Source organism: Schistocerca cancellata, chromosome 1, assembly GCF_023864275.1.
Source record: "Schistocerca cancellata isolate TAMUIC-IGC-003103 chromosome 1, iqSchCanc2.1, whole genome shotgun sequence".
Lineage (NCBI taxonomy): Eukaryota > Metazoa > Arthropoda > Insecta > Orthoptera > Acrididae > Schistocerca > Schistocerca cancellata.
In genome coordinates, this window is record NC_064626.1 from 714,562,217 (window position 1) to 714,588,027 (window position 25,811).

A 25,811-nucleotide genomic window follows, 5' to 3' on the forward strand; every position below is an offset into this window, starting at 1 on the left:
AAGTAAATAGAAATTCCATATTGTTCATCTTCGAATGTAGCAGCCTTTCAAATATTCATAGCAACAAAAATAAATTTCTTTACACAAAAACACCAACAATGCACAAGGCTTTAGGATTGCTTGCGGAATTTTGTGAAGTGCTTGTTGGTTTAATGAACCATAATGAAGCGCTTCCATTATAGTGCCAAATTCAAGAGGGGAACAAAGTTCTAATCTTTCTGCAAGTCTTCAATGCGGGACTGATGAGAGCAACGTCATGCGATGGCGACTGCAGAGAAACATATCACTTGAATGTTCAAGTAGCAGGAAAGCATTTAGTGGGCCAAAGTGTGGCCGATATCATGCACTAGAAGTGATTTTAAATGAATTTGTTAAGGAAAAGCATCAGACATTCCCACCTGTGATCACCGAAATTTTAAAAATTAAAGCACATGAAATTGCTAGAGAGCAAAAAATCTAAAATTTTAAGGCTAGTTGCAGCTGCATTGATCCGTTTATGAAGTGCTGGGGTTTTTAACTTCGGAGGCGAACTTCAGTTCCACAGAAGCTGCCGAAAAATTATAAAGAAATACTTGCGGAATTTCAGTGCTTCATAATTAGCTGGCGCACAGAAAAGCAATACCTTCTTGATCAGATAGGAAATGCTGACCAAACTCCCGTGTATTCTGACATGTCGTCAAATTATACGGTTGATGCCAAAGGAAAGAAAGACAGAAGTGTTCTTACATCAGGGGGTGTAAAACAGCAGATGTTCGGTATGCTTGCTTGCACAGCAGATGGACACAAATTACTCCCATTCATAGTTTCCAAGTGAAAGACTTTACCAAAATCGGAAGTGTTTCCAAAACTGTAATTGCATGAGCAAACGAAACTGGGCGGTTTACGGAGGACATGGTGCTGGAATGGATTAAGCATGTGTGGAATCGTCATCCTGGCGCAATGCTTGGTTTACGCAGTCTGTTGGTATTAGATGATACACAGGCCATACAACACCTGCAGTAAAACAAACATTAGAGGAAAGCAAAACGAACTTGGCAGTAATTCCAGATGGGATGACGTCAATTCTGCAACCACTTGACGTCTGTTTGAATAAACCATTTAAGGACAAGCTTAAACGCATGTACACACACTGGCTTTCGAAAAGCGACAGACAACTGACACCAACAGGACATGTAAAACGCACAAGTTTGTCGCAAGTGTGCCAATGGATTTATGATGCATGAAATTGTGTTCCAAATCAGACTGTGCAACAAGCATTTAAAAAATGTTCGATATCCAATGCACTAGATGGTATGGAGGACGATGCTCTGTATGAAGAAATGAGCAACATAGAATCGAGAGATAGTGATTCAGAATCATGACTGATATTTTAAACATTTCGTATGAGATGTATTACAAACCTAACAAAATTTTGTTTTAAATTTCAGTGTTTAATTTCTAACTTATTTTTATTCTTATTTTATAAGTGTTGCTACTCTGCACTGCACAGGATAGAAAAGCGTGGAGAGCTGCATCAAACCAGTCTACGGACTGAAGTCGACAACAACATACTCTGCATTTGAAGTAATCACAAAAAATCTACTACGAAAATCTGAGTGGCAAGACTGTTTGGGATGTATGTCAATATGACCAACTCTACGTTCTGAATTTTTTCCTACCTGTGACAAGAGATGGTTGCTAACAGGAACCTTTATGAATCGTGAAATCACATGCAGTATTCTCTTCACCATAAGAATAATACGAATGTAAACATTATGCCATGTATCTTTACATGTTTGCTGCTATCTCATTTAAATCCTGTCTGCCTAATAAACTACGAAACTAGAGTGAGACAACAGCAAACGCGGAAGAATATACATACCATGCCATGTTTATATTCATACTATTCTCAGGCTGAATAGTGATACAGAAAGTAATGAAGCACAGCAACTGACTAGATTTTTAAATCTAAGATGACTAATTTCTGTGCAGAACGTAATTTACTAAAGAGGTGTCTGCAATGATTTTCAAATGGAGAAAAATTTTCGCGAAACTCTCTTTCCGAACATCTTCTATCATATGCAGTCTATTATTTGGTTCTTGTTGATCATTATCAAAGAAAGCAGCAGTGTAAGTAAGAACAAATAGCAGTCTCTTGCCATTGTTTTGCTAATGAGACAATTCCTCTCTTTTTTTATTGTAAGCGGCGGTAGCGCGCACAAAAGCAAGCCATGCCGCGAGCAGCGACAGGTCGTAAACACTCATCATCAGAATGCGACAAACAATGCATGTCAGTACAATAACGCATTTTCGGCTTAGAAAGACGTAAACACCAATAACAAACAGAACGGCACTTATCAGATCAAAGCAAAATAAGCAATCGATTCAAACCAGACGAAGCATGCGGAAAAGGAAGGGTACCCATATAAATACAGATGGAGCGCCTGACGCATAGCAATGGCTACTTGGTAAAGCTTAACTGCTAAGCTTACGACTTGAACCAAACTACTGTAGCTGCATCTTCATCCATTCGACCTAAATTGTGTCTCATGTTACAGTGGACCAATTTTGTTTCAATTTGGAGGTGTGGCCTAAAACTTTTCTCTCCCCTTAAATTTTGAGTCTCAAATTTTTTTTGATCTTTGATTCGGGAATTTTTTTTTTTTCCCTTGATTTCAAGTCTCATTTTTCAGGTGCGGCTTAGATTCGAGTGTGGCGTACATTCGAGTAAATATGATAAGTCTGGTGAATAGGGTGGATGTAGAACCAATTCACAGCCCAATTCATGCACTTCCTCCACTGTCATCACTGATGTATGGGGATGGTACATTATCCTGGCAGAGGAGCACTTTTTTGCGTGCCAGCCTTGTTCTTTATAATCCAACAACTAAGCATGATATGGTCCAGTTACGGTTTTGTCTTTTTCCAAGTAATCTATGAGGATTATTCCTTGAGAATCCCAAAACACTGTGGCCTGGCTGCCATTTTGCCTCTGATTTGTAACGATGGACCCAAGTTTCATCAACAGTCAAAAATTGGCACAAAAAGTCTTGCGGACTGATTTAAATATCGCCAGACATAAGTGTTGAAATGTTGTACTCGATGCGCTTTTGGTCGACTGTGAGCAATCACAGCACCCACTCAGGGGAGATGCCCACAGCTTCAGCAATCTCACAAATTTCTATGAATTTCTATTTGGTGGTTTGCATTACCATATTGTGGATTTTGTCAGTGATTTCCTTTGGGGTACTGTCAACTGGAGAGCTGGAGCACATTTCGTTTTGTGTGTCTGTCCGACCATGTTTAAATTCATTAATCCAAAAGTAAATGGTCTTCAATAATAGTGCAAAGTACATATGAACTTCATCTAATTCTATTTTGATTTGTGCAACAATCCAACTATTCAAATGAAAATGTTTAATTACTGCACAAAACTTGGCATTGCCTATTTTCGATCTCAGTCGACACACTGACCATTTAAGACAGCTGTCAACAATGAACTCACTCCACATTATTGAAATTCTTTATACGATTCTTGGAATAATTAAGCTTACCAACCATGAAGGCACAACAAAAACGTTCCATACTTTCATGAAAATTTACCCGACTTATGAAATCAATCGCATATGTACAGAAACGTTCCTAGTCAGCCACCAAGACATATTGTGTCGGGGTTGAAGACCTCCATCCCAGTGTCTCTAAAAGTGTTCAGTTAGCCCTTACTTAGTTCAGAGCTAAACCTCCATGACCCAATTATGAAGTGTAAACAAAGTATCAAGTACATTTGGAGCAGACGTAGAACAAAATGATTACCTATTCATTCTCTGAATTCCTGTTTATGCAGAACCTAAATTCTTGTCACAAAAGTCACGATTTGGAACAGAGCATTTCTATGAAAATCCAGTTTTAATTAAAACATCTTACATACTGCTGATGTTTCAACTTCCTTAAATACTTTTTTTTTTTACCAGAGCTTTCTAATATATGGGACAAGATAGTAGTTTTCCAAATAACCATTTCATTAAAAAAAAGAAGGCAAGAAAAACTTTTATTGACATTTAGATGGAAATGATAAAGAAAACATAAATGCTCACTACAGTATTTAGTAAAACAGAAGGCTCAGTGGAATAGTAGTAAATACAACCATAAAAAGCTTGCTGCTAGAAACGAAGCACAATTAATGCACAAATGAGTCTTGCACAAGACCTCTGAGATTGAAAACACCATCTTTTGGTAACTCATGATACTGTTAGTAACAAATAAGGAGATGGCTGTGGTTTCATAGTTCAATACCACCCCCATCGTTGCCTGACTGCTGGTAATAGAAACATACTTTTCCAACAGACACCAATAGCACTCACACGTCGACCGGTGGATCCAATGAGGTGCACCCACTGAGCCATGCCTTCAGTAGCTCAGACTACAAGTGCCCTCTGCCGCTGCAATGTAGAGTGGCCGGCACCAGCTACACGGTCCAGTCTCAGTCACAGTCTTCATTCTTAGTCAGCCTTTGATAGTTTGCACATGTTAGGAGCAGGAATCTGACACCGAACAATGCTCTTTAGTTTTCCTCTCAGAACAGCTGGAATTTACTGCTATTTGTTCTCTTGTTAAGTTTCTTCACAATGATTGGGGAAAGCTACAAGCTAAGCAAAACTTCTGGTTACTGTATTTACGTGTTCACTAATTACTTCTACTCCCAGCCAGCTTCTCTACAACAACAGCTGCTGCTGTAACATTCCATAGCCCACCTTTCTTTACCATTGTGAACAAACCAGCATTAGATATTAGTCCCAAGAGCACCTGATAGCCTCCTAAAACATGCTGAAGTTTCCATACTTTGGGTGATAGCAGTAAATTGAATGGCAACAGCAATCTGTAATACTGAATGTACAGAAAATTGCCTAAAATCCCAATAATGTAGACAATAAGATTTTTTGTGATTCTGCTAATAGAATGTACAAAATTAATATGTTGTGCCACTACAACTCAGAAGTTCACATTATGCAGTGACAAATTATAGCAAGCCACAAAAGCCACATTTAATGGCGAAACACTAACATCATATGTTTTCAATTTCTTAGATAATTATCCATTAAAAGTTAATCATATCCATGTTACTAAAGAAGAAGGTGCCACTGTTTATGAACCAATGGCTGAGAATAATTAAATCTGACGAAAGTGTCAAGTTTCTGGAAGATGATTTCCATCAACACTTCTGAACCATCTTATTAATCACTGGAATATATCTCCAATATATCATTAACAGATATTTTTCTTTTGTTACGCGTATACAAAGACAATGCAGAGGTAGACATATAAGCAGATTTACCAAAGTCTTTATTTGCAAGTTCAGCCATATGATAGGTACGGTAGGCAATAATGTCTCTGCCTACAAAACTTTCAAGTCCAGGAACATTAGGTACTCCTGTACCTCCTCGTACAATAGCTACAGTAAGCCATCCATTACCATGAGTAAAGGAATCAATGTCAATGCTAAAGTTAAGTCAAATGAGCCACCCCAGCATTAACTTACATTTATGTAAAGAAATGCATAAACCTTCAATCAGGACAGCAAGATAGCACTTTGAATGCTGACCCCCTACCCCACAAGAAAGAGTAAAGCTATTTCATTAAATTATTTAGGCCTACCTAAAGCCTAATTCAAAGCTTCACTCGGGCATTACATCTGTCAATCTTTCTCTCTTCCACTAAGGCACCTTGCTTGGACACTGAGAATCTGACACAGTTTCATTTACAAGGGTCATTAAAAAATAAACGAGTCAAAGACTGCAAACTGAAAACTGTTGAAGGGAATATAATGCCATTGCCACTGTGGTCTTTATAAAGAGTGCTGAGGACCCATACTCACCTCTATCAGTGACGTGGGCATGACATGTAACGGAAGAGTGAGCATGTGCGCATTGACCATCTACCACACTCAGCTGGCTGAAAACGGAGAAATGGAAGCTACAAAAGAAGAGCAAAGGGGTGTAGTGCATTTCCTTTCAGCAGCAGGAGTGCAGGTAATGGAAGTTCATCACAGAATGGCATAAGTGTACAATGAGTACTCCATGTCCATTACGAGGCCCAAGGTGGGGCACAAGCGATACGAGGAAGGACAGATGTCACTGGCCGATGATGCATGAACTGGAATGCTACATCTCTTTATCAATACTCTTGTCCAGCAGGTGGTTGCCCTCATTACGAGAACTAGCAAGCTATGATGACAGCCTCTGCCCCATAGTCAGATTGAGCACTCGAATTGCAATGGACATTCAATGTTCTCCATACATTTGCGTCATTCTTCAATGAATTTCTGTTCCCTGGACTTCTTCCACTATAAGGAAATGCATCACCCTCATTTGCTCTTCTTTTGAAGCCCTATTTCCCTGTTTCCAGCACTATTAAGTGCAGTGGACGGTCAACGTGTGCATGTGCTCACTCTGCCATCTCACTGGCATGCACCCCTGTCCCTCTAGGGCAGGTATGGAGCCTCAGCACTGTTATAGAGAGCACATCTTGTTCTGTGTAGGCAATGGCATTCTGATACCATTAGAGGTTTTTCTTTTACAGTCTTTGGCTCATTTCTTTTTGAATGGTCCTACCTCAACTGTAAGATTTTCAGTGTCCAATGTAGGAGTTGTCTGTTACCTACTTTGACAGAAACTGCTTGATAGTGTGTGGGGGAAGGTGGAGGAGAGGAGGAGAGAGGAGGGGAGGGAAAGGTGGAGGGGGAAAGGGGAGGGCGGAAAGGGGGAGAGAGAGAGAGAGAGAGAGAGAGAGAGAGAGAGAGAGAGAGAGAGAGAGAGGAGGGAGGGAGGGAGGGAGGGAGGGAGGGGACAGACAGAGAGAGATATTATTTACAATTGGCTTCTTAGTCAATGCAAGTATGTGCCCCTAACTGCAGCATGTTACTTACTGTGTACACAGTCTTAGTGGAAAATTATGTACGTACATGGAGAGGAAACAGGAAAAAGCAAGCTTTATCCTACTCTTTGATTGCCATGGCAAGAGGTACAATGCAGAGTGTCACAGGATGACAGATACTACATGGCCCAAGAAGTCCTCTAATCCTTGATTTGCTACAGCTGCACCCATCAGCAGTGACACCTCCATAGCGTCTGATCTTTATCGTGGAAGCACTAGGCTGGGTGCAAACTTGCAGTGGGTGTGTCTGCCAGATGTATGTGGTCACTGCAAATTGTAATACATTACTCACTACAAAATTTGGTTGCAAGCTCATCACCTTCTGGCTGCTTGGACCCAAACTGGTGTTCCTGTCATCCACTGTTTATGTGCCAGAGGCTCAACAACTGTAGTACAAACATTATCTTTTCCCTGCCTAACCACAATTACTGATGTGTGCTGACCTGACATCCAGGTTATTATGAGTCCCACTGGGCATGGACCCTCAAAAAGGGCAGTCACCACAAGTTACCACACAGCCTCTTTGAGAAGGTCAGCAAAGTTGATTTTTGCGCAGCCCATGATTAGTCAGGTATAAGCCAGAGGTGGCAACAGATTATAGGAAGGTTACAGAGGTCGAACCACTTCAGTCAGCTGCTGGGAATCCCATTCCCACCAGAAGAACACACCCCTAAGTACCTGTCCCCTTCACCAATCGCCACTGAGCCATCGGCACAGATGCCCAATTCTCCTGCCCCTTCAGCACCTCCCCTACAATGCCACTCCCAGTTTAACCTCTGATGAAAATGTTCCGTTCGGCTGGTTGAAGAGGGCAGTAAACATGTCACATTCGTATGCATGCCAGTTAGTCCACTGCATGACATACACACTCAGTCCAACAGCTGGGCAGTAGTTATGTCATTACTGAAGCTTCTGCACACTGGTGTTAACATACAACAGTTAAGTTACTTATTGGACCACAGAATTGAACTGGAACACTGTGTGTGTGTGTGTGTGTGTGTGTGTGTGTGTGTGTTTAAAATGATTTTGACTCACTCATTAGTTCTGATTTGAGCTCCCATTACTTCTACCCCTACACTTACACCTACAAACACACTACACAAGCCACTGTATGTTGCATGGCAGAGGGTAACCTGTATCGGTATTAATAATTTCTGTTACCAAATAGAGTGAGGAAAACAACTGTCTACATGCCTCCACATTAACCCTAATCTTATCTTCGTGGTCCTTACGTGAAATTTATGCTGGCAACAATAGAATCATTCTACGATCAACCTCAAATTCCAGTTCTCTAAATTTTCTCAATAGTGCTTGTCGAAAAGAATATCGCCTTCCCTCCAGTGTTCAAACCTACAGGTAAGCAGCCCACCTCTGAACTGCTTCAATGTCATTCTTTAATGCAACCTGGTGTGGATCCCAAGACAAGAACTCAAACAGTCGACAATGTGTCACACTAATGTCTTATATGTGGTCTCCTTTACAGGTGAACCACACTTTCCCAAAATTTTTCCAATAAACCTAAGTCAACCATTTGCCTTCCCTACTACAATCCTTACACGCTCATTCCATTTCATATTGCTTTGCCTATATATTTAACTGATGTGACTGTGTCAAGCAGCACACTACTAATGCTGTACACTCAAAGATTATGGATTCATTTTTCCAATAATCTGCATTAACTTAAATTTTTCTACATTTAGAGCTTCCATTCATCACAACCAATTTGAATTTTAAACTAAGTCATCTTGTATCCTCCTACAGTCACACTTAATGACAACATCTTCCCTTACATCACGGCATCATCAGTAAACAGCCGCAAAATGCTGCTTGCTCCATTCGCCCTATCATTTATGTATATAGAAAATAACAGTGGTCCTATCACACTCCCTTGGGGCACTCCTGATGATATCCTCATGTCTGATGAACACTCACTGTTCAGGACAAATACTGGGCTCTGTTACTAAAGAAGTCATCAAGCCACTCACACAGCTGGGAACCTAATCCGTACGTTTGCACATTCGTTAACAGTGGCAGTGGGGCATTTTTCAAATGCCTGACTGAAATCTAGGAATGTGAAATCACCTACTGCCCTTCATCCATGGTTCACAGGCTCTCGTGCGAAAAAAGGGCAAAAAGGTGAAGCCGAGTTTGACACGAGCGATACTTTTTAAAACTGTCCTGTTTTGTGGGCAAAAGCTTGTCCCTCTGAAGGAAATTTATTCTATTTGAACTGAGAATACATTCAAGTATTCTGCAGCAAATCAATGTTAAAGATACTGGTCTGTAATTTTGCAGGTCCGTTCTATTACCCTTCATACATACAGGAGTCACCTATGCTCTTTTCCAGTCACTTGGGACTTTACACTGGGTGGGAGATTTGCAATAAATCCAAGTTAAGTATGGGGTCCATGCTGTAAAGAACTCTTTGTGAAACCAAACCAGGATTGCATCCGGATGTGGTGATTTATTTGCTTTCAGTTGTTCCTCTACACAAGCGATGCATATTTGATGAGAAAAAAATGTGGTGCATTACATATTGAATGTCCCTCATAATTCTCTTACCTTTCAGGAAAGAGTCAGGTAGAGCCTGAGTGTAGTCTTAGGAGGTTAAACAGTTTACTGATGAAATCTGTTTTCTTCTCAAATGTAGATCCTAGTCCACCGTATTTTCAAACTAATATAATGTGTTACAACAGAGTTAACATTCACATAAAATGAAAATATAAATATTAAACCTTTTTTCTACTACATACATTTAGCACATATCATAATCATTCTTTCAAATCTCTATCACTGCATCAACTGTCTCATACACCATAAAGTCCAATGAATATCCTATTACAGTAAAAGTAAATTAATGAATCACAGCTTGCTTGCAGAATCATTACAAAGAAATTGCACACAAATAATATACTTACAGGAGGTGGTTTTATGTCTCCAGCATTATGGAAAGACTCCTTAAAATCAGGTTGTGGACTTGAATCAACTTCTTCCTTGATTGGTGGAGGTGATGATGCAATATCCACAACTTCATCTACTTCTGATGATATGGGGTGGAGTTTAGGTAGAGGAGCTGGCGCACTGCTCGTTTTGTAACTACACTGTGGGGGCATCTGCATTTTTCACAAAAGATGAAAAATAATTAGCACTCAAGTTTTAGAAACACAGTAACGGCCTATTATAAAATGGAATTTATTATTTAAAATTATATTTCTTGTTTGTACTTGAAGATCAGGTGGCATATCAACCTGAAAACAATAACTTACTTTAGAGGCATATGAGTTGACCGAACGAAGTTTAACTACAAAATTATATCACGCACAGTAACTTATGGCTTCTGCCTGTGTCACATTATTACATATGGCAAATGCCTTTATCTCCCTAATATAGTAGTAAGGTACAGAAAAGCTTTAAACATCACAGGTACAGAAAAGTTTCAGACAGATAGGTGCTTGAAAAATTTCTTAAGTTCTAAATGTACCACATTGTTTTTCACACCCAAATGGGGAAAAGGCCTTAAAAGTTAGGAAACTTTAAGAATAGTTACACACATAAAACTGCAGGATTTCCCCCCCCCCCTCCTTTCTCCTCCTTTTTTCATTTCCACATTTTTATTTTGTTACAAATTCCATTAGCTTTAAAGAACATGTCTTGGTGAATCCTGAATGCACCCACGAGTATTCTTAACTCTTTATTATGAATGACAGCAAAATAACTCAAATTGGACAATGATGCATCTTCATTCTGGCACAGACGGCTGAAAAAGAAAACTGAAATCAAAAGGCAATTAACTTGCAACTAACTGGGGTATTGCAGCTTTTGACTTTCTTTGAGGTTCCATACTTGGACACATTTCTTTTCTAATACATGGTGGTCAGAAAGAGTCTGAGAAGCTTGTAAGGATGTTGCAGGGGAGGTTGTGCTGTGAAATAATTTGTTGAGAAAAAATGTCTATCTTCAAGAGTCTTCCAGTATCTCTGCGACACTCCCAAGGATCAAACAAACCTGTGACCTTCGATACGGCCTCCGGAAAAATTTATTATTCCAACAGATCAATAAACCTGTGGCCATTCATTTTGCCCTTCTGTATATGTTCAATATCACCTGTTAGCCCTATTTGGTACAAGTCCCACACAATTCAACAATATTCTAGAATTGGTCGCACTAGTGATTTGTAAGCCATCTCCTTTGTAGACTGATTGTGCTTCCCCAATATTCTACCAATAAACCGAACTCTAACACCTACTTTACCCACAACTGATCCTATGTGATCATTCCATTTCATATCCCTATAAAATGTTAGACATAGTTATTTGCATTAGTTAGACGATTCCAACAGTGAGTCCCTGATGTCATAGTGACATAAGACATCATTTCTTCATTTTGCGAAGTGCACAATTTTATATTTCTGAACATTTAAAGCAAGTTGTCAATCTTTTGTACCATTTTGAAATCTTATCAAGATCTGAATGTTTATGCAGCTCCACTCAAGACAGTGCTTCATTACAAATAACTGCATTGTCTTCAAAAAAATCTGAGGTTACTATTAACATGCTCACAGAGGTCATTAATATACAACATGAACAGCAAGGATCCCATCACATTTCCATGTAGTACACCTGAAGTTGCTTCTACATCTGACAATGACTCTCCATCTGAGATAATATGCTGTGTCCTCCCTACCAAAAAGTCCACAATCCAGTCACAAATTTCACATATGATCGTGCTTTCCACAATAAGGGTAAGTGCGGCAATGAATCAAATGATTTTTAGTCCAGTAAGGGGTACTTTTTGCTTACAAAAAATGACGTAGAAGATTTTTTTTTTTCTTTCTTATGCATATAGTTGAGAGTATGTTAAATCCAAGTTTTCGACCTATAAAACCCTCAGGAAAATTTTATGTATCAAAAAACCAAGAAATTGACATTTTCTCAAGGTTTCGCCTATTACTCGGAATTAAGCACCCTAATGAATATTTTACTATTAGCAGAATTAAAGATCATTAAATTTTGTGTTGAATGACCTACTTACATGTCAAGATCAGCACAGCCACCTGGCCACAATCAGCTGTCAAAGTTTGTTCATTTTTACCAACTTGGCTAAAAGTCATCTCCAACACCTATAACTCAAAAAATGGCTACTCCAAATATAAAATGTCAAGTTGTTGTTGTTGTTGTTGTTGTTGTAGAGCATGAAATTTCATGTCACAAAATATCTAGTGTTCAGATTCAGGCACTATTAAAGCGTTCACACACTTGAAAGCCAAAGTAATTCCATTTTGTCATTTTTAAAGTTAAAGTTATTCAATGAAATGAAATTTAAAGTGGGAAGATGGCTCTCTAATGAGCACTTATGTGTATTCTATGTATATCTTTTTATTTTTCTTCATTCATATGTATTTTTATACATTTTTATCAATGCCTTAATTGGTATGAGTGGGCTGCTAAAATGAAAACCATGTACATACTAATGACCAATATGTATTTACTATGAGTAATAAAAAAATTTGTACAAACGAACAAATAAAAGGGCATGGCAATACAAAGAAAAACAATTATGTAGCAGAGATTCGCATTTTATCAAATTTCAATTCCATCGACGTCGTTTGGAAGACTGCAGCAGGTAACAGTCCTGCAAACCAATCTTCATAATCCATTGCAGCATGTTCACCAACTTCCCCATCCTGGAACATATCTTTGATCTCTTCCTCATCCTTGTCAAGCTCAATTTCGGAGGTTTTCTCGCAAGATAAGCCATAACAGTGTTTGCGCGCCAAGGAGCAATTCAGTCCACATTTGCAACATCCACATCCTGCTGCGCATCCTGCTTTGCATGTGCAGGAAACCACCTTCACCGACGTGTGGTGCCGCATTTTTAGTCATACCCACAGGAAACAAACCTGCTAAGTTTTTCTTCCAACCCAGCTGGCATGGATCAATTTTCTTCCCAGTTAAGATTGCATCTGGCAGAAACCTTTCAAGTCTTAAACATTTTCTCGTGGCAGGCTTTACACTACGCTCATACGAAGTCACAGATTTGGAACTCCCATACAGTGATAACATCAGCTGTTCTTCTGCCTGGGCTATTACATATTGAGAGACTGAGGGTTTAGCAAGTTCAGCAGCTTGCACTGAGGTGTGGCTGTTGCTCTGTAAGGTTTAGTAATATTCCTTTTCCTTGGCCAAAAAAAAAAAAAGAGGACGTGGTACCACATCCTGTACGGCAAGACTAAATAGGGCAAATGCAGTATCAAAACTGAAGGAATTACTGGAATGTCGCAATCTTGCTCATTTCTCTTTTCCCAGTTTATGGAAGTACAAGTTGTTGTTTCCTCGACCCATTAGGAGAACAAGCATGTCAATGTCCTCGCTCACATTGTCAGACTCAGCAACTTGGGAAACAGCTGTTTCCACAATTAATGAATCCCCATCTTCCTCTGCCTTAGCACTTTTAAAACTTCCATCCTCAAATTTTCACATGAGCATCAATATCAGGTGGTTCTTGTTGCTCTCATTTGTGAGAAATTTCTTCTGTGTGACTGCAGCATTTTTATTTTCATCAAAAATGATATCTGATGAAGAACCTTGTATTGATAAACGGCGTGATCTTTCAGAGCGCTTTGTTCCCCTTTGTTAAGCATCACTTTGGTAGCCATAGAATATAACTTATTTTGGATCCATTGTGCTTTCTCAAAGAGGTTTCATATTCCATCCAGATGGTTCCAAACTTTTCTTTGATGTGTCATACAACCTTATGGAGAAGGTGACTACTATCCACCACACAGCTTTTTATTTTGGGTACTTAATTCTGCTGGAGAGGTGTGAAAGCGCTTCTGTGAATAGCGCTGTGGGAAAGTTCAAATGAGAAACAGAATTTCAAGTCTGTATCAAACTGCTTGATAACACACAGTCTGTGAAGCAATGTCAATTGGTTTATGGTCGGAATCCTCTTCTTCCCTATCTTGAGAGCCGTAGTACAGGATGCAAGTGTTAGAACCTTGGAATCATGTTTAAATGAGACATTTTTAAAGTTCTCTCCTTTAATTGTGCTGATCCCTTTAATTCCTTCTACTAATGCTTCATGACAATCTACAATTCATCACCAATCACATCACTGCTTACAAACATAAGGTTTAAATTTTGAAAAATGTCAGTCTAACTTAGGTTAGAGACTGACGAGTCACCAATGTTCTCAATCGAATGATTGTATAAAAACATGTTATGTGACAATAAAGTATCTTATCTTATCTTTCAACTTCCAATCATTCAGTTTGTCACTGTCTGCTATATTTCGATCTCTGCATGAAGCTCATAAACCCATATGCTGCTCGCTTGTTCCTGATGATACACCACAGAATTCTTCAGTTTTCTGACAAATATCATGTAAGGATGCCATCCTGAAGCCCACTTTGTGAGCAAAGAATCTGAAAACCATGTCTGTGAGTCAAGCCACCTAGTGTTTTCATTGTCTTCATGAAAGTTAGCTCTGTTTTGATATCAGACCATAAGCCACTTCAAAATTTATCACTTCGCCTAGTGGTGAAGTAGCCTTCAGCTGTAAATGTGTTGAATTCAGCAGCACCCTTTCAATCTTCCCATGTGAGCATCTCTTGTAAGTAAAGGTGCAGGGCCTTTTGTTTATTTATATTTTCAAAGACAGTCTAATCAGTTTTGAGTTATTGTACTACTTCTGACAAGTACTGTGCACTTCAACTTCCCATCTTCGATCATACAAGAATGAATTTGATTTTAATAAACACTGCTTCTGTTGTGGTGAGAAAATTAAAGCTAATTGGGAGAAACTTAGCAGACTTCCCTATAAAAAGTGAAACCGATTAAATTTGAGTTAAGAGACACTGAACTAGAAAGACTACATGCTGCTAGCGTACTGAGATGCCAGCTGCACTTAATCCTTATAAAAGAGATACTATTGTTGCGTTTGAACCCCAATACGCTAAACAGTGCCTGAAACAGAAAAACAAAATTTCAAGCTCTACACCTTTGATAACTTGCAATTTTTAACTTGAAGCAGCTGTGTTTTAGCTAAGGGCATTCGAGCAAATTTTTTTAGCCAAGTCAGGAAAAAAATGATGGATTTTTGCAAACTGATTCCAACCCAACGGCTGCACCGCCTGAGATTTAAGTAGCGATTCAACACAAAATTTAACACTCTTTTATTTTGGTAATGGTAACGTTTTCAGTAGGATGCATGATTTCCAAGTAAAAGATGACAATCTGAAAAAGAGTGCCAATCCCCCCCCCCCCCCCCCCACACACACACAAATTTGTCATGAGGCTTTAATGGATTCTACACACCCTCAACTATATCAAAAAATAAAATCTTCTACCGCACTTTCTGCAAGCAAAGGGCCTTTTTTGTGACATCATTACTGGACTATTTCTGAAATCAAGAAACACTGATACCTGACTGCCTTGATCCAAAGCTTTTGGTTATTGTCATGTGAGAAAAGTATACCTTGGGTTTCACATAATGTTTTCGGTTCAAATGGCTCTGAGCACTATGGGACTTAACATCTTAGGTCATCAGTCCCCTAGAACTTAGAACTACTTAAACCTAACTAACCTAAGGACATCACACACATCCAAGCACGAGGCAGGATTCGAACCTGCGACCGTAGCAGTCCCGCAGTTCTGGACTGTAGCGCCCACAACCGCACCACCACCGCGGCCGGCTAATGTTTTCGGAATCAATACAACTATACATACAGCAACATAAGAAATAGGAAACAATGTTCTTAACAGTGTCATAAATTCATTTTCTGTAAATAGTCTCACTCAAAGAAAAAAGAAACAACACATTCAGTTCTGCACAGCTAGAAGTACTAAACCAATAAGTGTAACACACAGCAAGGAAATAATAAACAGGGTGAGAACTTAAAATTTTTAAGTGTTCATACTCATGAGAATTTAAACTGGGGAAAGACCAGTTTGGAACATCAACAATTAAGAAAAATACAGAATGCTACTCATCATAAATGTAACACACTGTATTGCAGACAGGTACATTGAAAAGACTATACAAATTGAGCTTTCATCCAAAGCCTTCTTCAGAATAGGCATTGAATGAAAGCAGCACAGGGAACAGAGAGGGATAGCAGGGTACCAGTAGTGAGAGGGAAGACCTTTCTGTCTGGTGGAGCATACAGGACTAGAAGGCAGCAGGACAAGGCCAGGCACGACAATTCAGAGAGGCTGGTGGTAGACGGGAGGATCCAAATGGGCCACAATGTGAAACAGCCATTGAAATCAAGCATGCCACTGGGTGGTCTACTTTGCTCTTGGCCACAGTTTGACAGTGGCCGTCCTGGTGGATAGCTGGTTGGTAGTTGTACCAACATAAAAAGCTTTACAATAATGATTGCAACAGAGCTAGTAAACGACATGGCTGCTTTCAAGGGTGGCCCAGCCTCTGATGAGGTAGAAAAAGACTGTGACAGGACTGGAAGAGGTAGTGCTGGGTGAGTTGAATGGGCAGGTCTTGCACCTGGGTCTTCCACATGGATACGATCCCTGTGGCAAGGGGTGGGGATTGGGAGTGTCGTAGGGATGGACTAGGATATTGTGGAGACTGGAACACAACTTTAGGAGGAGTGGAAAGGATCCCGAGTAGGATGCCAATGCCAAGGCATTAAACAAAGGTATGAAAATTTATGGACCACAGTCTTCAGTATCTTATAAGTAATGAACTCTTCAGTAATGGACAGTAAAATGTTGCCGCAGCATTTTGATAAGTTTAGCCAAGTTTGAAGTGCTGTATGCGAGTGAATAGCTGTGGTAAAGCTGTGAAACTTGGCAAGATGGTTTAACAGTTTGCACTGTGCATATTCTGTAAGAATTACGTCATTCAATTCTCTAGCTATAGTCCAAGCGGCACTCAACGCAGTCTGTAAATTTTTAGGGACAAAATAAAATTACTGCCAAGTTTAAGCATCATGATCCCTTCACACTGTTGGCTTAGCAAGCTCCCCTTTGCTGACCGTGTCTAGAAGCTTGCTTCCATCCGAGCAAGTTTTGTTACTTTTGTCTTTGTCGCTTAGTTTTTGTGATACAGGGGGCTAAAGCTATGGGGGGGGGGGGGGGGAAGTACATGAATTTAAAAACTTGTATCTCAAAAGGGATGCTTCATTCTTCACCTATTAACCATTTAAAAGAGCACTGTTTCCCCCACAAAATATTTTCTATGACGCACTATGAAGGACGTGTCCAAATGGGACAGAAATAAGCAGATGTGATGTACACCTAGACATAAAAATGATGACAATTTCAGAAAAACTGGATAACTTAATCACGAGAAAGAGCTTTACAAATTGAACAAGTTAATAAAGCATTTGTTCACATCTGGTCCTTATGCAAGCAGTTATGAGGTTCGGCACTGATTGAGAGAATTGTTGGATGTCCTCCAGAGGGATATCATGCCAAATCCTGTCCAACTGTGTATTATTTCATCAAAATCCTGAGCTAGTTGAAGAGCTCTGCTCATAATGCTCAAAACATTCTCAGCTAAGGAGAAATCCCACGACCTCACTGGCCAAGGCAGGATTTGGAAAGCACAAGGACTAGCAGCAGAAACTCTCGCCATGTGTGGGCAGGCATTAGCTTGCGGAAATGCAAGTCCAGGATGGCTTGTCATTAAGGGCAACTAAACAGTGTAGAATACCATCAACGTAACACTGTGCTGTACATGTGTCACAGACAAGAATCAAAGGGTCTTGCTGCGAAAAGAAATGGCACCTTGTTGTCACGGCATATGGCTGGCAACAGTCAGATTGGTACCCCGCCACTATCTGGGGCGTCTCCAGACATATTTTCAGCTTGGAATCTCATTGACTAGGGTAGAACTGGTGTGTCTCACTTAACCCTGATTAACAGCGAAGACGTTTCTGGAGATGCTCCGAACTACAATAGGATATCAAGCTGACTGTTGCCCATAGTACAGACCAACAACCAAGGATGATAGTCTTGTATGCTATTTCTTTTGACAGGACCCCTTTTGACTGTCATCTGTGGCACCCTCACAGCACAGCAGTACGTCAACAATATTCTACACCCCACTGTGTTGCCATTCATAGCAAACCATCTTGGGCTTACATTTCAGCAATATAATGCCTGCCTGCATGTGATGAGTGTTTCTACTGCTTGCCAAACACTACCCAGGCCAACAAGGTTGCCTGATCAATGTTTGGAGAAATATGGGCAGGGCCCTCCAACAAGTTTAGGATTTTGAGATCTAACATGACAACTGGACAGAATTAGGCATGATATCCTTCAGCAAGGCATCGAACAACTCTATCAATCATTGTCAAGCTGTATAACTGCTTGCATAAGGGTCAGAGATTGATCACTGCATTACTGACTTGCTCAATATGTGAAGGTATTTCTCTTGGATAAATCATCCAATTTTCTGAAATCGTAATCATTTGTTTGTCTGTACATGTATATCACTTATTTTGTCTTTGAATGTAAATAAAACAAGTTGTTCTTCTGTAAAGGTTCAATAGTGTTGTTGTTTTTCGTCTAAAGACTAGTTTGATGCAGCTGTCCATGATCGTCTATCCTGTCCAGGCCGTCTCATCTCTGCAGTTTTCATAACCACAAATTCATTCTGTTAGTCAAGTTGTATCATAATTTTCTTTTCTCTCTGATTTGATTCAAGAACTCTTAATTACTATTCTAATCTACTTATCGAACTGAAGTGTCCTGGGAGATTAGAACTGTGTGCCGGACAAAGACTTGAACCCAAAACCTTTAGCTTTTGTGCGCTATTGCTCTACTGATTGAGCTGTCCAGGTGTGAGTCACAGCCCTCCCATACTCTTCCACCTACCTCTTCTTAACTTCACTTTTGTTAACTCGAGCCCCCTATATCTCAAAAACTATAAACCCAAAAGTGATAAAATTTTTATGTTTTATAAACAATTTACTGGCTGGCAAAGTTACTAAAGCACAGCCTATTAAGCAAACTACATGAAAAGATCAAGATATTTAAAACTTGTGAGAAATTTTACCATCACAAAATTTGTCCATTAATTAGTGCTGCTTGGAGCAAAAACAGAGACTCAAATGACATAAGCCTTACAGAATATGAACAATGACAACTGTTAAAATCACTTGCCAATTTACACAGTTTTGCCACAATCATTCACTGCAATTTTTGAAATGTTGCCAGGACTTTTTTCTTGTTTGTTATAAGAGACTATTATTTATAATGTATCACATAGCCTGGGCCAAATATTTGTATAACTACATTTAATCTTTTAACAATCCAGCACACAAAATCTGAATGAAATTTGAGGTGATCAAGTGGAGAACATGTCCAAAACCAGACCAGTTGCATTGGGCTGGCCCAATTATAAACTACAAAAATACATTATCAGTTTATGTAGTAAAAATTTCAATTTACAATTTCTGTGTTTCATAATCCAAGAATTCTTTTACTGGTTAATACCAATGTTCCATCTGACATTGTATGAGAAGTTTATTCTTAAAGGAAATTTTATTTCACTTCAATTTTAAATGGCCATGTCGGTTATGTAATGAGTAGAAATATGTAATTAACCCATACCACCAGGTTATTCAATAAATGGTTTTACTGAATTCCCCCATACAACTACGTCTACTTTGGCCCACGATGCCAGCAATGTGGCAGACATAAACCAAATTTTTTTTTTTTTGGGGGGGGGGGGGTTGGAAGGGGGGGAGAATGTACGTGTAAAATATGTCATAACAAGAACTGCAATGTTCTCATGGCATTACATTCACTGTCTTCATCAACTCCCATCCAAATTAATACCTTCCCACCTAACAAAGACCACAGACTTCAATACAGATTAGAACTTACAGTTCAAATTATGACACAGAAGGAAAATAAATGTTATGTCAGTGTCCTGTTCTCTCTCTCTCTCTCTCTTTGCACTTATGATGTCACAGTCCACATGATTATTTCATGATAAAATCCTATGTCCAATATTGGAGGTTCAATTAAATTAAACTGTTTAACTGTAAAAGTATGTGTGAAACACTTTTCTGATATCGTGCTATTCAACAATGAGACGTATCCTTTGCAAACAGGATAGAGCTTCATGTCAACCTATCAATACCAGATGTCAGTTTCTTCCAATGATTGTGTGATGCTGTACACGTGCAAGGAGGAAGAGAATGCGTCACTGACGACACTTATTTTTTGGAATAGATTGATCTGTACTGTAGCCAGAAGTAGGCTATAGTTTGAAAGCTGACAATTTAGTTGTAGCTGGGAAAACCAAAGACTGTGAAAATGAAATCTTAGCTGTGGCGACATTGATCTGCAATGTATCCCAAGGCTCATGTTACGCTGAAAGGTGACAATGTGGTTATGAGATGGTGAAGTGATATCAAAGATTTCATGCAATCTGCTATATTTCTAAGTACTTAAGTTCCAGTAACTGACTTCTATCATGTAGGCAACTTTTAGGACTCATTAACGTATTTGTCAAAGTGGCAGTGGGTATTCTTTGTTTATTATTATCTTATCCAATTGAAAAGTAACAACATGCACAGAAGTGTCTACTGCTGATGCCATGTACATTCCTCAAGTCTCACTCACACTTCCCACTGTAGGCCCACCTGCCATGTTAACAGTTATGCACGAGTTATTAAAAGCAATTTTAACATTATTTTTACATTTGACAATATGCCACCAAAAGCTCGGATGTTAAACAGATTACTTCCCCTCAAATGGTAAATTTACCTCCAAAAGAAATGTGTCATCTCCATAAAAGGAACAAGAGGGGAAAGAAGAATAGAGTTCTAGCAAAACCAGATAAAATAACAAACTACTATCATTAAACAAAGCTCTAACATGACACACCTATAACTAATATTGTAAACAAAACATATTTGTAACTATAAATCCAAGAGTAACTATTATTAAATAAATTAAGTTACTCACCTGTGTATCTCCCAGGAACCGTTCATTATTGTTCCCAGTCATGGGAACTTCACAACTTCCAGAAGTCTTTCTTTTCCTTTTCTCTGGTGGTGGACTAGCGGCACTACTTCGTTCTTCGATCGTTGTTCTTGCTGGAGAGACGGCGGGAGTGGGACTTGTCCTGTCTTCGGGTTTCTTTACTGCACCTTGCGTCAAACCGCTAATTTCCAAAGCTTCGGCAGTTTTTAAAAACATCGGTAACAAACTCTGACTAACGTTCACTTCTCCCTTATACATGAACTGCAATAAGGCCCTCATTTCTGTGTAATGGACATCCCTCAGAAATATTATTGGATGAGGATGAGTATTCTGTAGGAAAATTCTTTCAAAGTAAGGGCTGCAGGCTGATAGGATTGTCTGATGCGCTTTAAACGTTTCACCCTCACAGGCCAGGGTAACATCAACAAGAGCCTGTCTATGTAGCAAATTGCTCAATACGTCTGTAAGATTAGTTGGATGATTGTTCCATCGCAGGCAGAATTGTTGATCCATGATTTCTAACAAAAGCTGGTTGGAATCTGGAAATAAGCATTGACTGTCAGTGTATCATTATACTTTTGTTCCAAGTGCCTACATAGTGAACGGAATTGGAATTTAGAAAGTTACTATCAATCATGAAAATGCTACGCTTATGGGGTTAATAGCTCCTAGCATAATGTGAAACCGCCATTAAAGAGTTCCAAGAAATCTTAATAATCAAAACATCACATTGTACGACGACTAGTCAAAGTCAATCGAAAATCTAAGTCTTTTTCTAAGTACTATTAGCTTATGAGTACTTGACAAGTGTTTTCTTAGCTTCCTTCGTATTTACAAACAATTACTTACCTCCTGCAAACTTTTTGCAATAACATCACCACTCTTCCTGAAGGTCACTGCCCCCTATATTCTGGGCACACTGCCGCACGTCGAGAAGTCAAATAATTCATTTTCGATTATATGGGCAATTAAGTCATTACAGAAACAGTAAACGAGAAAGCTTACTTCATTTCTTTCCTCCGTATAAGACGCTGAAGAAAACAAAATTCAAGTCACTTTCTGTAGCAACACAGTTACCGTTGATATGATCCACAACACTGTCATTCAATTTTCGTTTCAACATGTTTGTAAAAATCCAAATTGACAAAACCATAAAAACACAACAAAAAGTCTGAGCAATTATTTTATCTCACAACTGGGTTGTGTATATATAAAAAAATATAATTATCTTTAAAATGAAGTTTATACGGCACTTAAAGGAAGCAGAAAAACGACTTGCTCCAACCTCAGGAGTAGAGCGTAATAGCCTTTAAAGTAGGTCACTTTTCTAGCATCACACTTCGATTAATTTCTTTTATTTTCTAGTAATTCGGTAAAGAAAATATCCTCAACCATTTTGCTGACATTAACGTGACGTCGTACGGTACACATAAAATTAAGTACTTGTTCGTTATGGCACACGTCTGAAACTGTTTATTGTACACCAGTGTGGAACCATTTAGCTTATAGATACTAAGAGGCATTTCTTGACAATATTTTCGCATTGTGATGATATAATAATACGAAAAATGTGCAGTATTGTTGACACTGAGAAAATTGCGGATTTTGTCCATTTTGCAGTGCAAATTTGGTTTCAATTTCATTTTAACATTCATTTCAAATATAATCTTACATTCTCATAATTTATTTTGTAGTGTTTTCTTCAGTTATTAATCTTTCAATGTCTCCAATTATTTTGATATGTTCTAAATAAACAGTAAAGTAATTTACATTAATGAATACCAGTATATCTTTTTCATATTTGGGACTATGTTGGTGCTGGTTTCATTTCATTTCATATAGATCACAGATATAATACAAGCGAAAGATAAAATTTTATCGCCTCCTCATCACTCTATCGTTGCACACTTCGAAGTATGTGGATAATAACTGACAGGAAGATTTTCTCTTTCTGCAACTTTTATCTGCCGAGTGCGTATGTTGCTGTTGTGGTCTTCAATCTGAAGACAGGCTTAATGCAGCTCTTCACGCTACTTTCTCCAGCGTAAGCCTTTTCATTCCTGAATAACTACTGGAACTCATATCTATTTGAACCTGTTTGCTGTACTCGTCTCTTTATCTCTCATTACAATGTTTACCTCCTGCATTTCGCTCCAGCATTTAATTGACGATTCATTGATGTCTCAGAACACATACAATCAAGTTATGTAAAAAAAAATTTCTCTCCAATTCGGTTCAGTACGTCCTTATTAATTACACGGTTTATCCATCTAATCTTCAGCATTCTTCTGCAGTGACACATTACAAAACCCTCTATTTGCTTTTTATCTGAACTGCTTATAATTCGTGGTTCACTTCTGTACATGACTACACTCCACACTAATGTCTTCAGATAAGAATTCATAATATTTAAATTTATATTCAATGTTAACAAATTTCTCTTCTTCTGAAATGTTTTTCTTACCATTGCCATTCTTCATTTTATATCCTCTCTGCTTGAGCCATCGTTAGTTATTTTACTGCCCAAATAGTAAAACGCATCTACTACTTTTACTTTTTCATTTCCTAATATAATTTCTGTAGCATCACCTGGTTTAATTCGACTATATTTCATTATCTTAGTTTTGCTTTTGCTAATGTTCATCAGATATCCTCCTTTCAAGAAACAATCAATTCTTTTCAATGCTATTTCCAACTCCTTTGTTGTCTCTGGCAGAATAACAATGACATCGGTAAACCACAAAGTTTTTATTTCATCTCCCTGAATTTTAATGTCCTTTCCAAATTTATCCTTGCTTTCCTTCACAGGCTGCTCAATGTACAGGGTAAACAACATTGAGGATAAGCTACAATTCTTGGCTCACTTCCATCTTAACCACTGCTTTCCTCTCATGCCCTCCAACTCTTATAATTGCAGTCTGATTTGTTTAAAAGTTGTACTTTAACTCTCACTCCCTGTAGTTTACTCCTGCTACGACCATAATTTTAAAGGGATTTTCCAGTCACCACAGTCAAAAGCTTTCCCCAAACCTACAGAAGCTATAAACATAGGTTTGCCTTTCCTTAACTTATCTTCTAAGAGAAGTTGTAGCATCAGTATTGCCTTGTGTGTTCCTAGATTTCTCTGAAATCCAAACTGATCTTCCCCAAGGTTGGCTTCCATTCTTCTGTAAATAATTCATGTTAATATTTTGTAACCATGACTTGTTAAACTGATAGTTCCGTAATATTCACATCTATCAGCACCTGATTTCTCTGGAATTGGGATTATTATATTCTCCCTGAAGTCTGAGGTTATTTTGCCAATCTCATACATCCCGCACACGAGTTGGAATGGTTTTGCCATGGCTGGCTGTCCCAGAGATATCAGTAATCCTGACAGAATGCCATCCATTCGAGAAGCCTTGTTTCAACTTCGGTCTTTCAGTAACCTGTCAAATTTTTATCACAGTATCATATATCCTATTTCATCTTCATCTACTTCCTCTTTGCTTTTTTCGAATTTATTTCTCTCATATAGCCACACTCTATATTCCTTCCATCTTCAGCTTTCCCTTCTTCGTTTAGTACTTGTTTTCCATCTAAGTTCTTGATATTCATACAGCTGCTTCTCTTTTCGTCAAAGGGCTCTTCAGTTTCCCTGTAGGTGGTGTCTATCTTTCCTCTAGTTACACATGTGTCTATAGATTTACATTCGTTCTCTAGCCACTACTGCTTAGCCTTTTCGCACTTTCTGCCAGTCTCATTCTTTAGACATTCATATTCCCTTTCACCTGCTTATTTGTTACATTTTTGTATCTTCTCTTTTTGTCATTTAAATTCAATATATCCTGCACTATCCAAGGATTTATGATAGGCCATGTCCTTTTTCCACATTTGATGTACTGCTGTCTTTGCTCAAAGTGACCAGTTTATTTTCGGCTGTATTCCTTTCCCGTGCTTCAATCAATTGTTGCCCAATACTCCCTTTGACACTCTCAACAGAATTTGTTTTTTTTTTATTTTTTTTCAATTTATCCAGGTACCATTTCCTTAATTTCCTTTTTTCTTTTTTTGCAAAGTCTTCATTCTTAATTTACAACATTTAAATTTTGTAACAAATTGTGGACAGACTTCGCATCTGCCCCTCGAAATGTCTTACAGTTTAATATCTGGTTCCAAAATCTCTATCTTTCCATTATATAATCAATCTGAAACCTTCCAATTTCTCCAGGTCATTTCCATGTATGCTACTTTTTTCATGATTCTTAAACCAAGTGTTGGCGATGATTAAATTATACTCCATGCTAAATTCTACCAAGCGACTTCATTCCCTCAGGTCTATACTCACTTACAATTTTTCTTTCTCTTCCTTTTTCCTACTATCGAATTCCAGTTCCCCATCAAAATTAAATTTTCGTCTTCCTTAACTATCTGAAAAATTCATTTTATCTCATCATACAGTTCTTCAATCTCTTCGCCATCTGTGGCAGTAGTTGGCATTTAATTTGTTCTAACTTTATGCAGGTACAGTTGCCAAATTTTCATTAACACCTAATTTCCGCTTCAGTTGCTCAGTCTAAATTAGATGTTTCATTATTTAAGAATTCTGATAAAATTCTCTTGAGTTTTCATCAGTGTTGACTGGTTTAAAATCCATGAGCTTTCAGCTGAGTACCCCTCAGCTATTGTCAAGTGGTGACTGTCCTTTGGATGCTACTACTGTCCTTATGTAGCAGAGCTCGCTCCAGCGCCATATAAGGTCATATTTTCGTTGTGCACTCACTGCGCCTACATCATCCTTCCGATGGCCAAGTTCCAAGCTGTGCCTAGCGGTAGGCGGCCGTCTTTATTGACAGTGTTGACACAAATTTTTATGTTGATTGCCGGCCAGAGTGGCCGAGAGGTTCTAGGCGTTACAGTCTGGAACCGCGCAGCCGCTATGGTCGCAGGTTCGAA

General features: G+C 38.7%; 1 protein-coding gene across 5 annotated transcripts in view; it reads right to left on the bottom strand.

Annotated features, from left to right (window-relative positions):
• Positions 1-22,014, bottom strand: part of LOC126184979 (protein tramtrack, beta isoform-like) — a 393,339-nt gene extending 371,325 nt beyond the window's left edge. The window contains exons 1-3 of one of the 5 annotated variants that reach the window (XM_049927683.1): positions 21,723-22,014; positions 20,856-21,412; positions 9,828-10,022 (exon numbers count right to left, since the gene is read on the bottom strand). In XM_049927683.1, coding sequence (XP_049783640.1) covers positions 9,828-10,022; positions 20,856-21,386 — 726 coding nt within the window. In that variant the 5' untranslated portion in view covers positions 21,387-21,412; positions 21,723-22,014. The remainder of the gene's footprint in view (positions 1-9,827; positions 10,023-20,855; positions 21,413-21,722) is intronic. The other 4 variants (XM_049927708.1, XM_049927690.1, XM_049927699.1 and 1 more) reach the window with 4 other exon arrangements.
• Between the last annotated feature and the right edge of the window lie 3,797 nt (positions 22,015-25,811).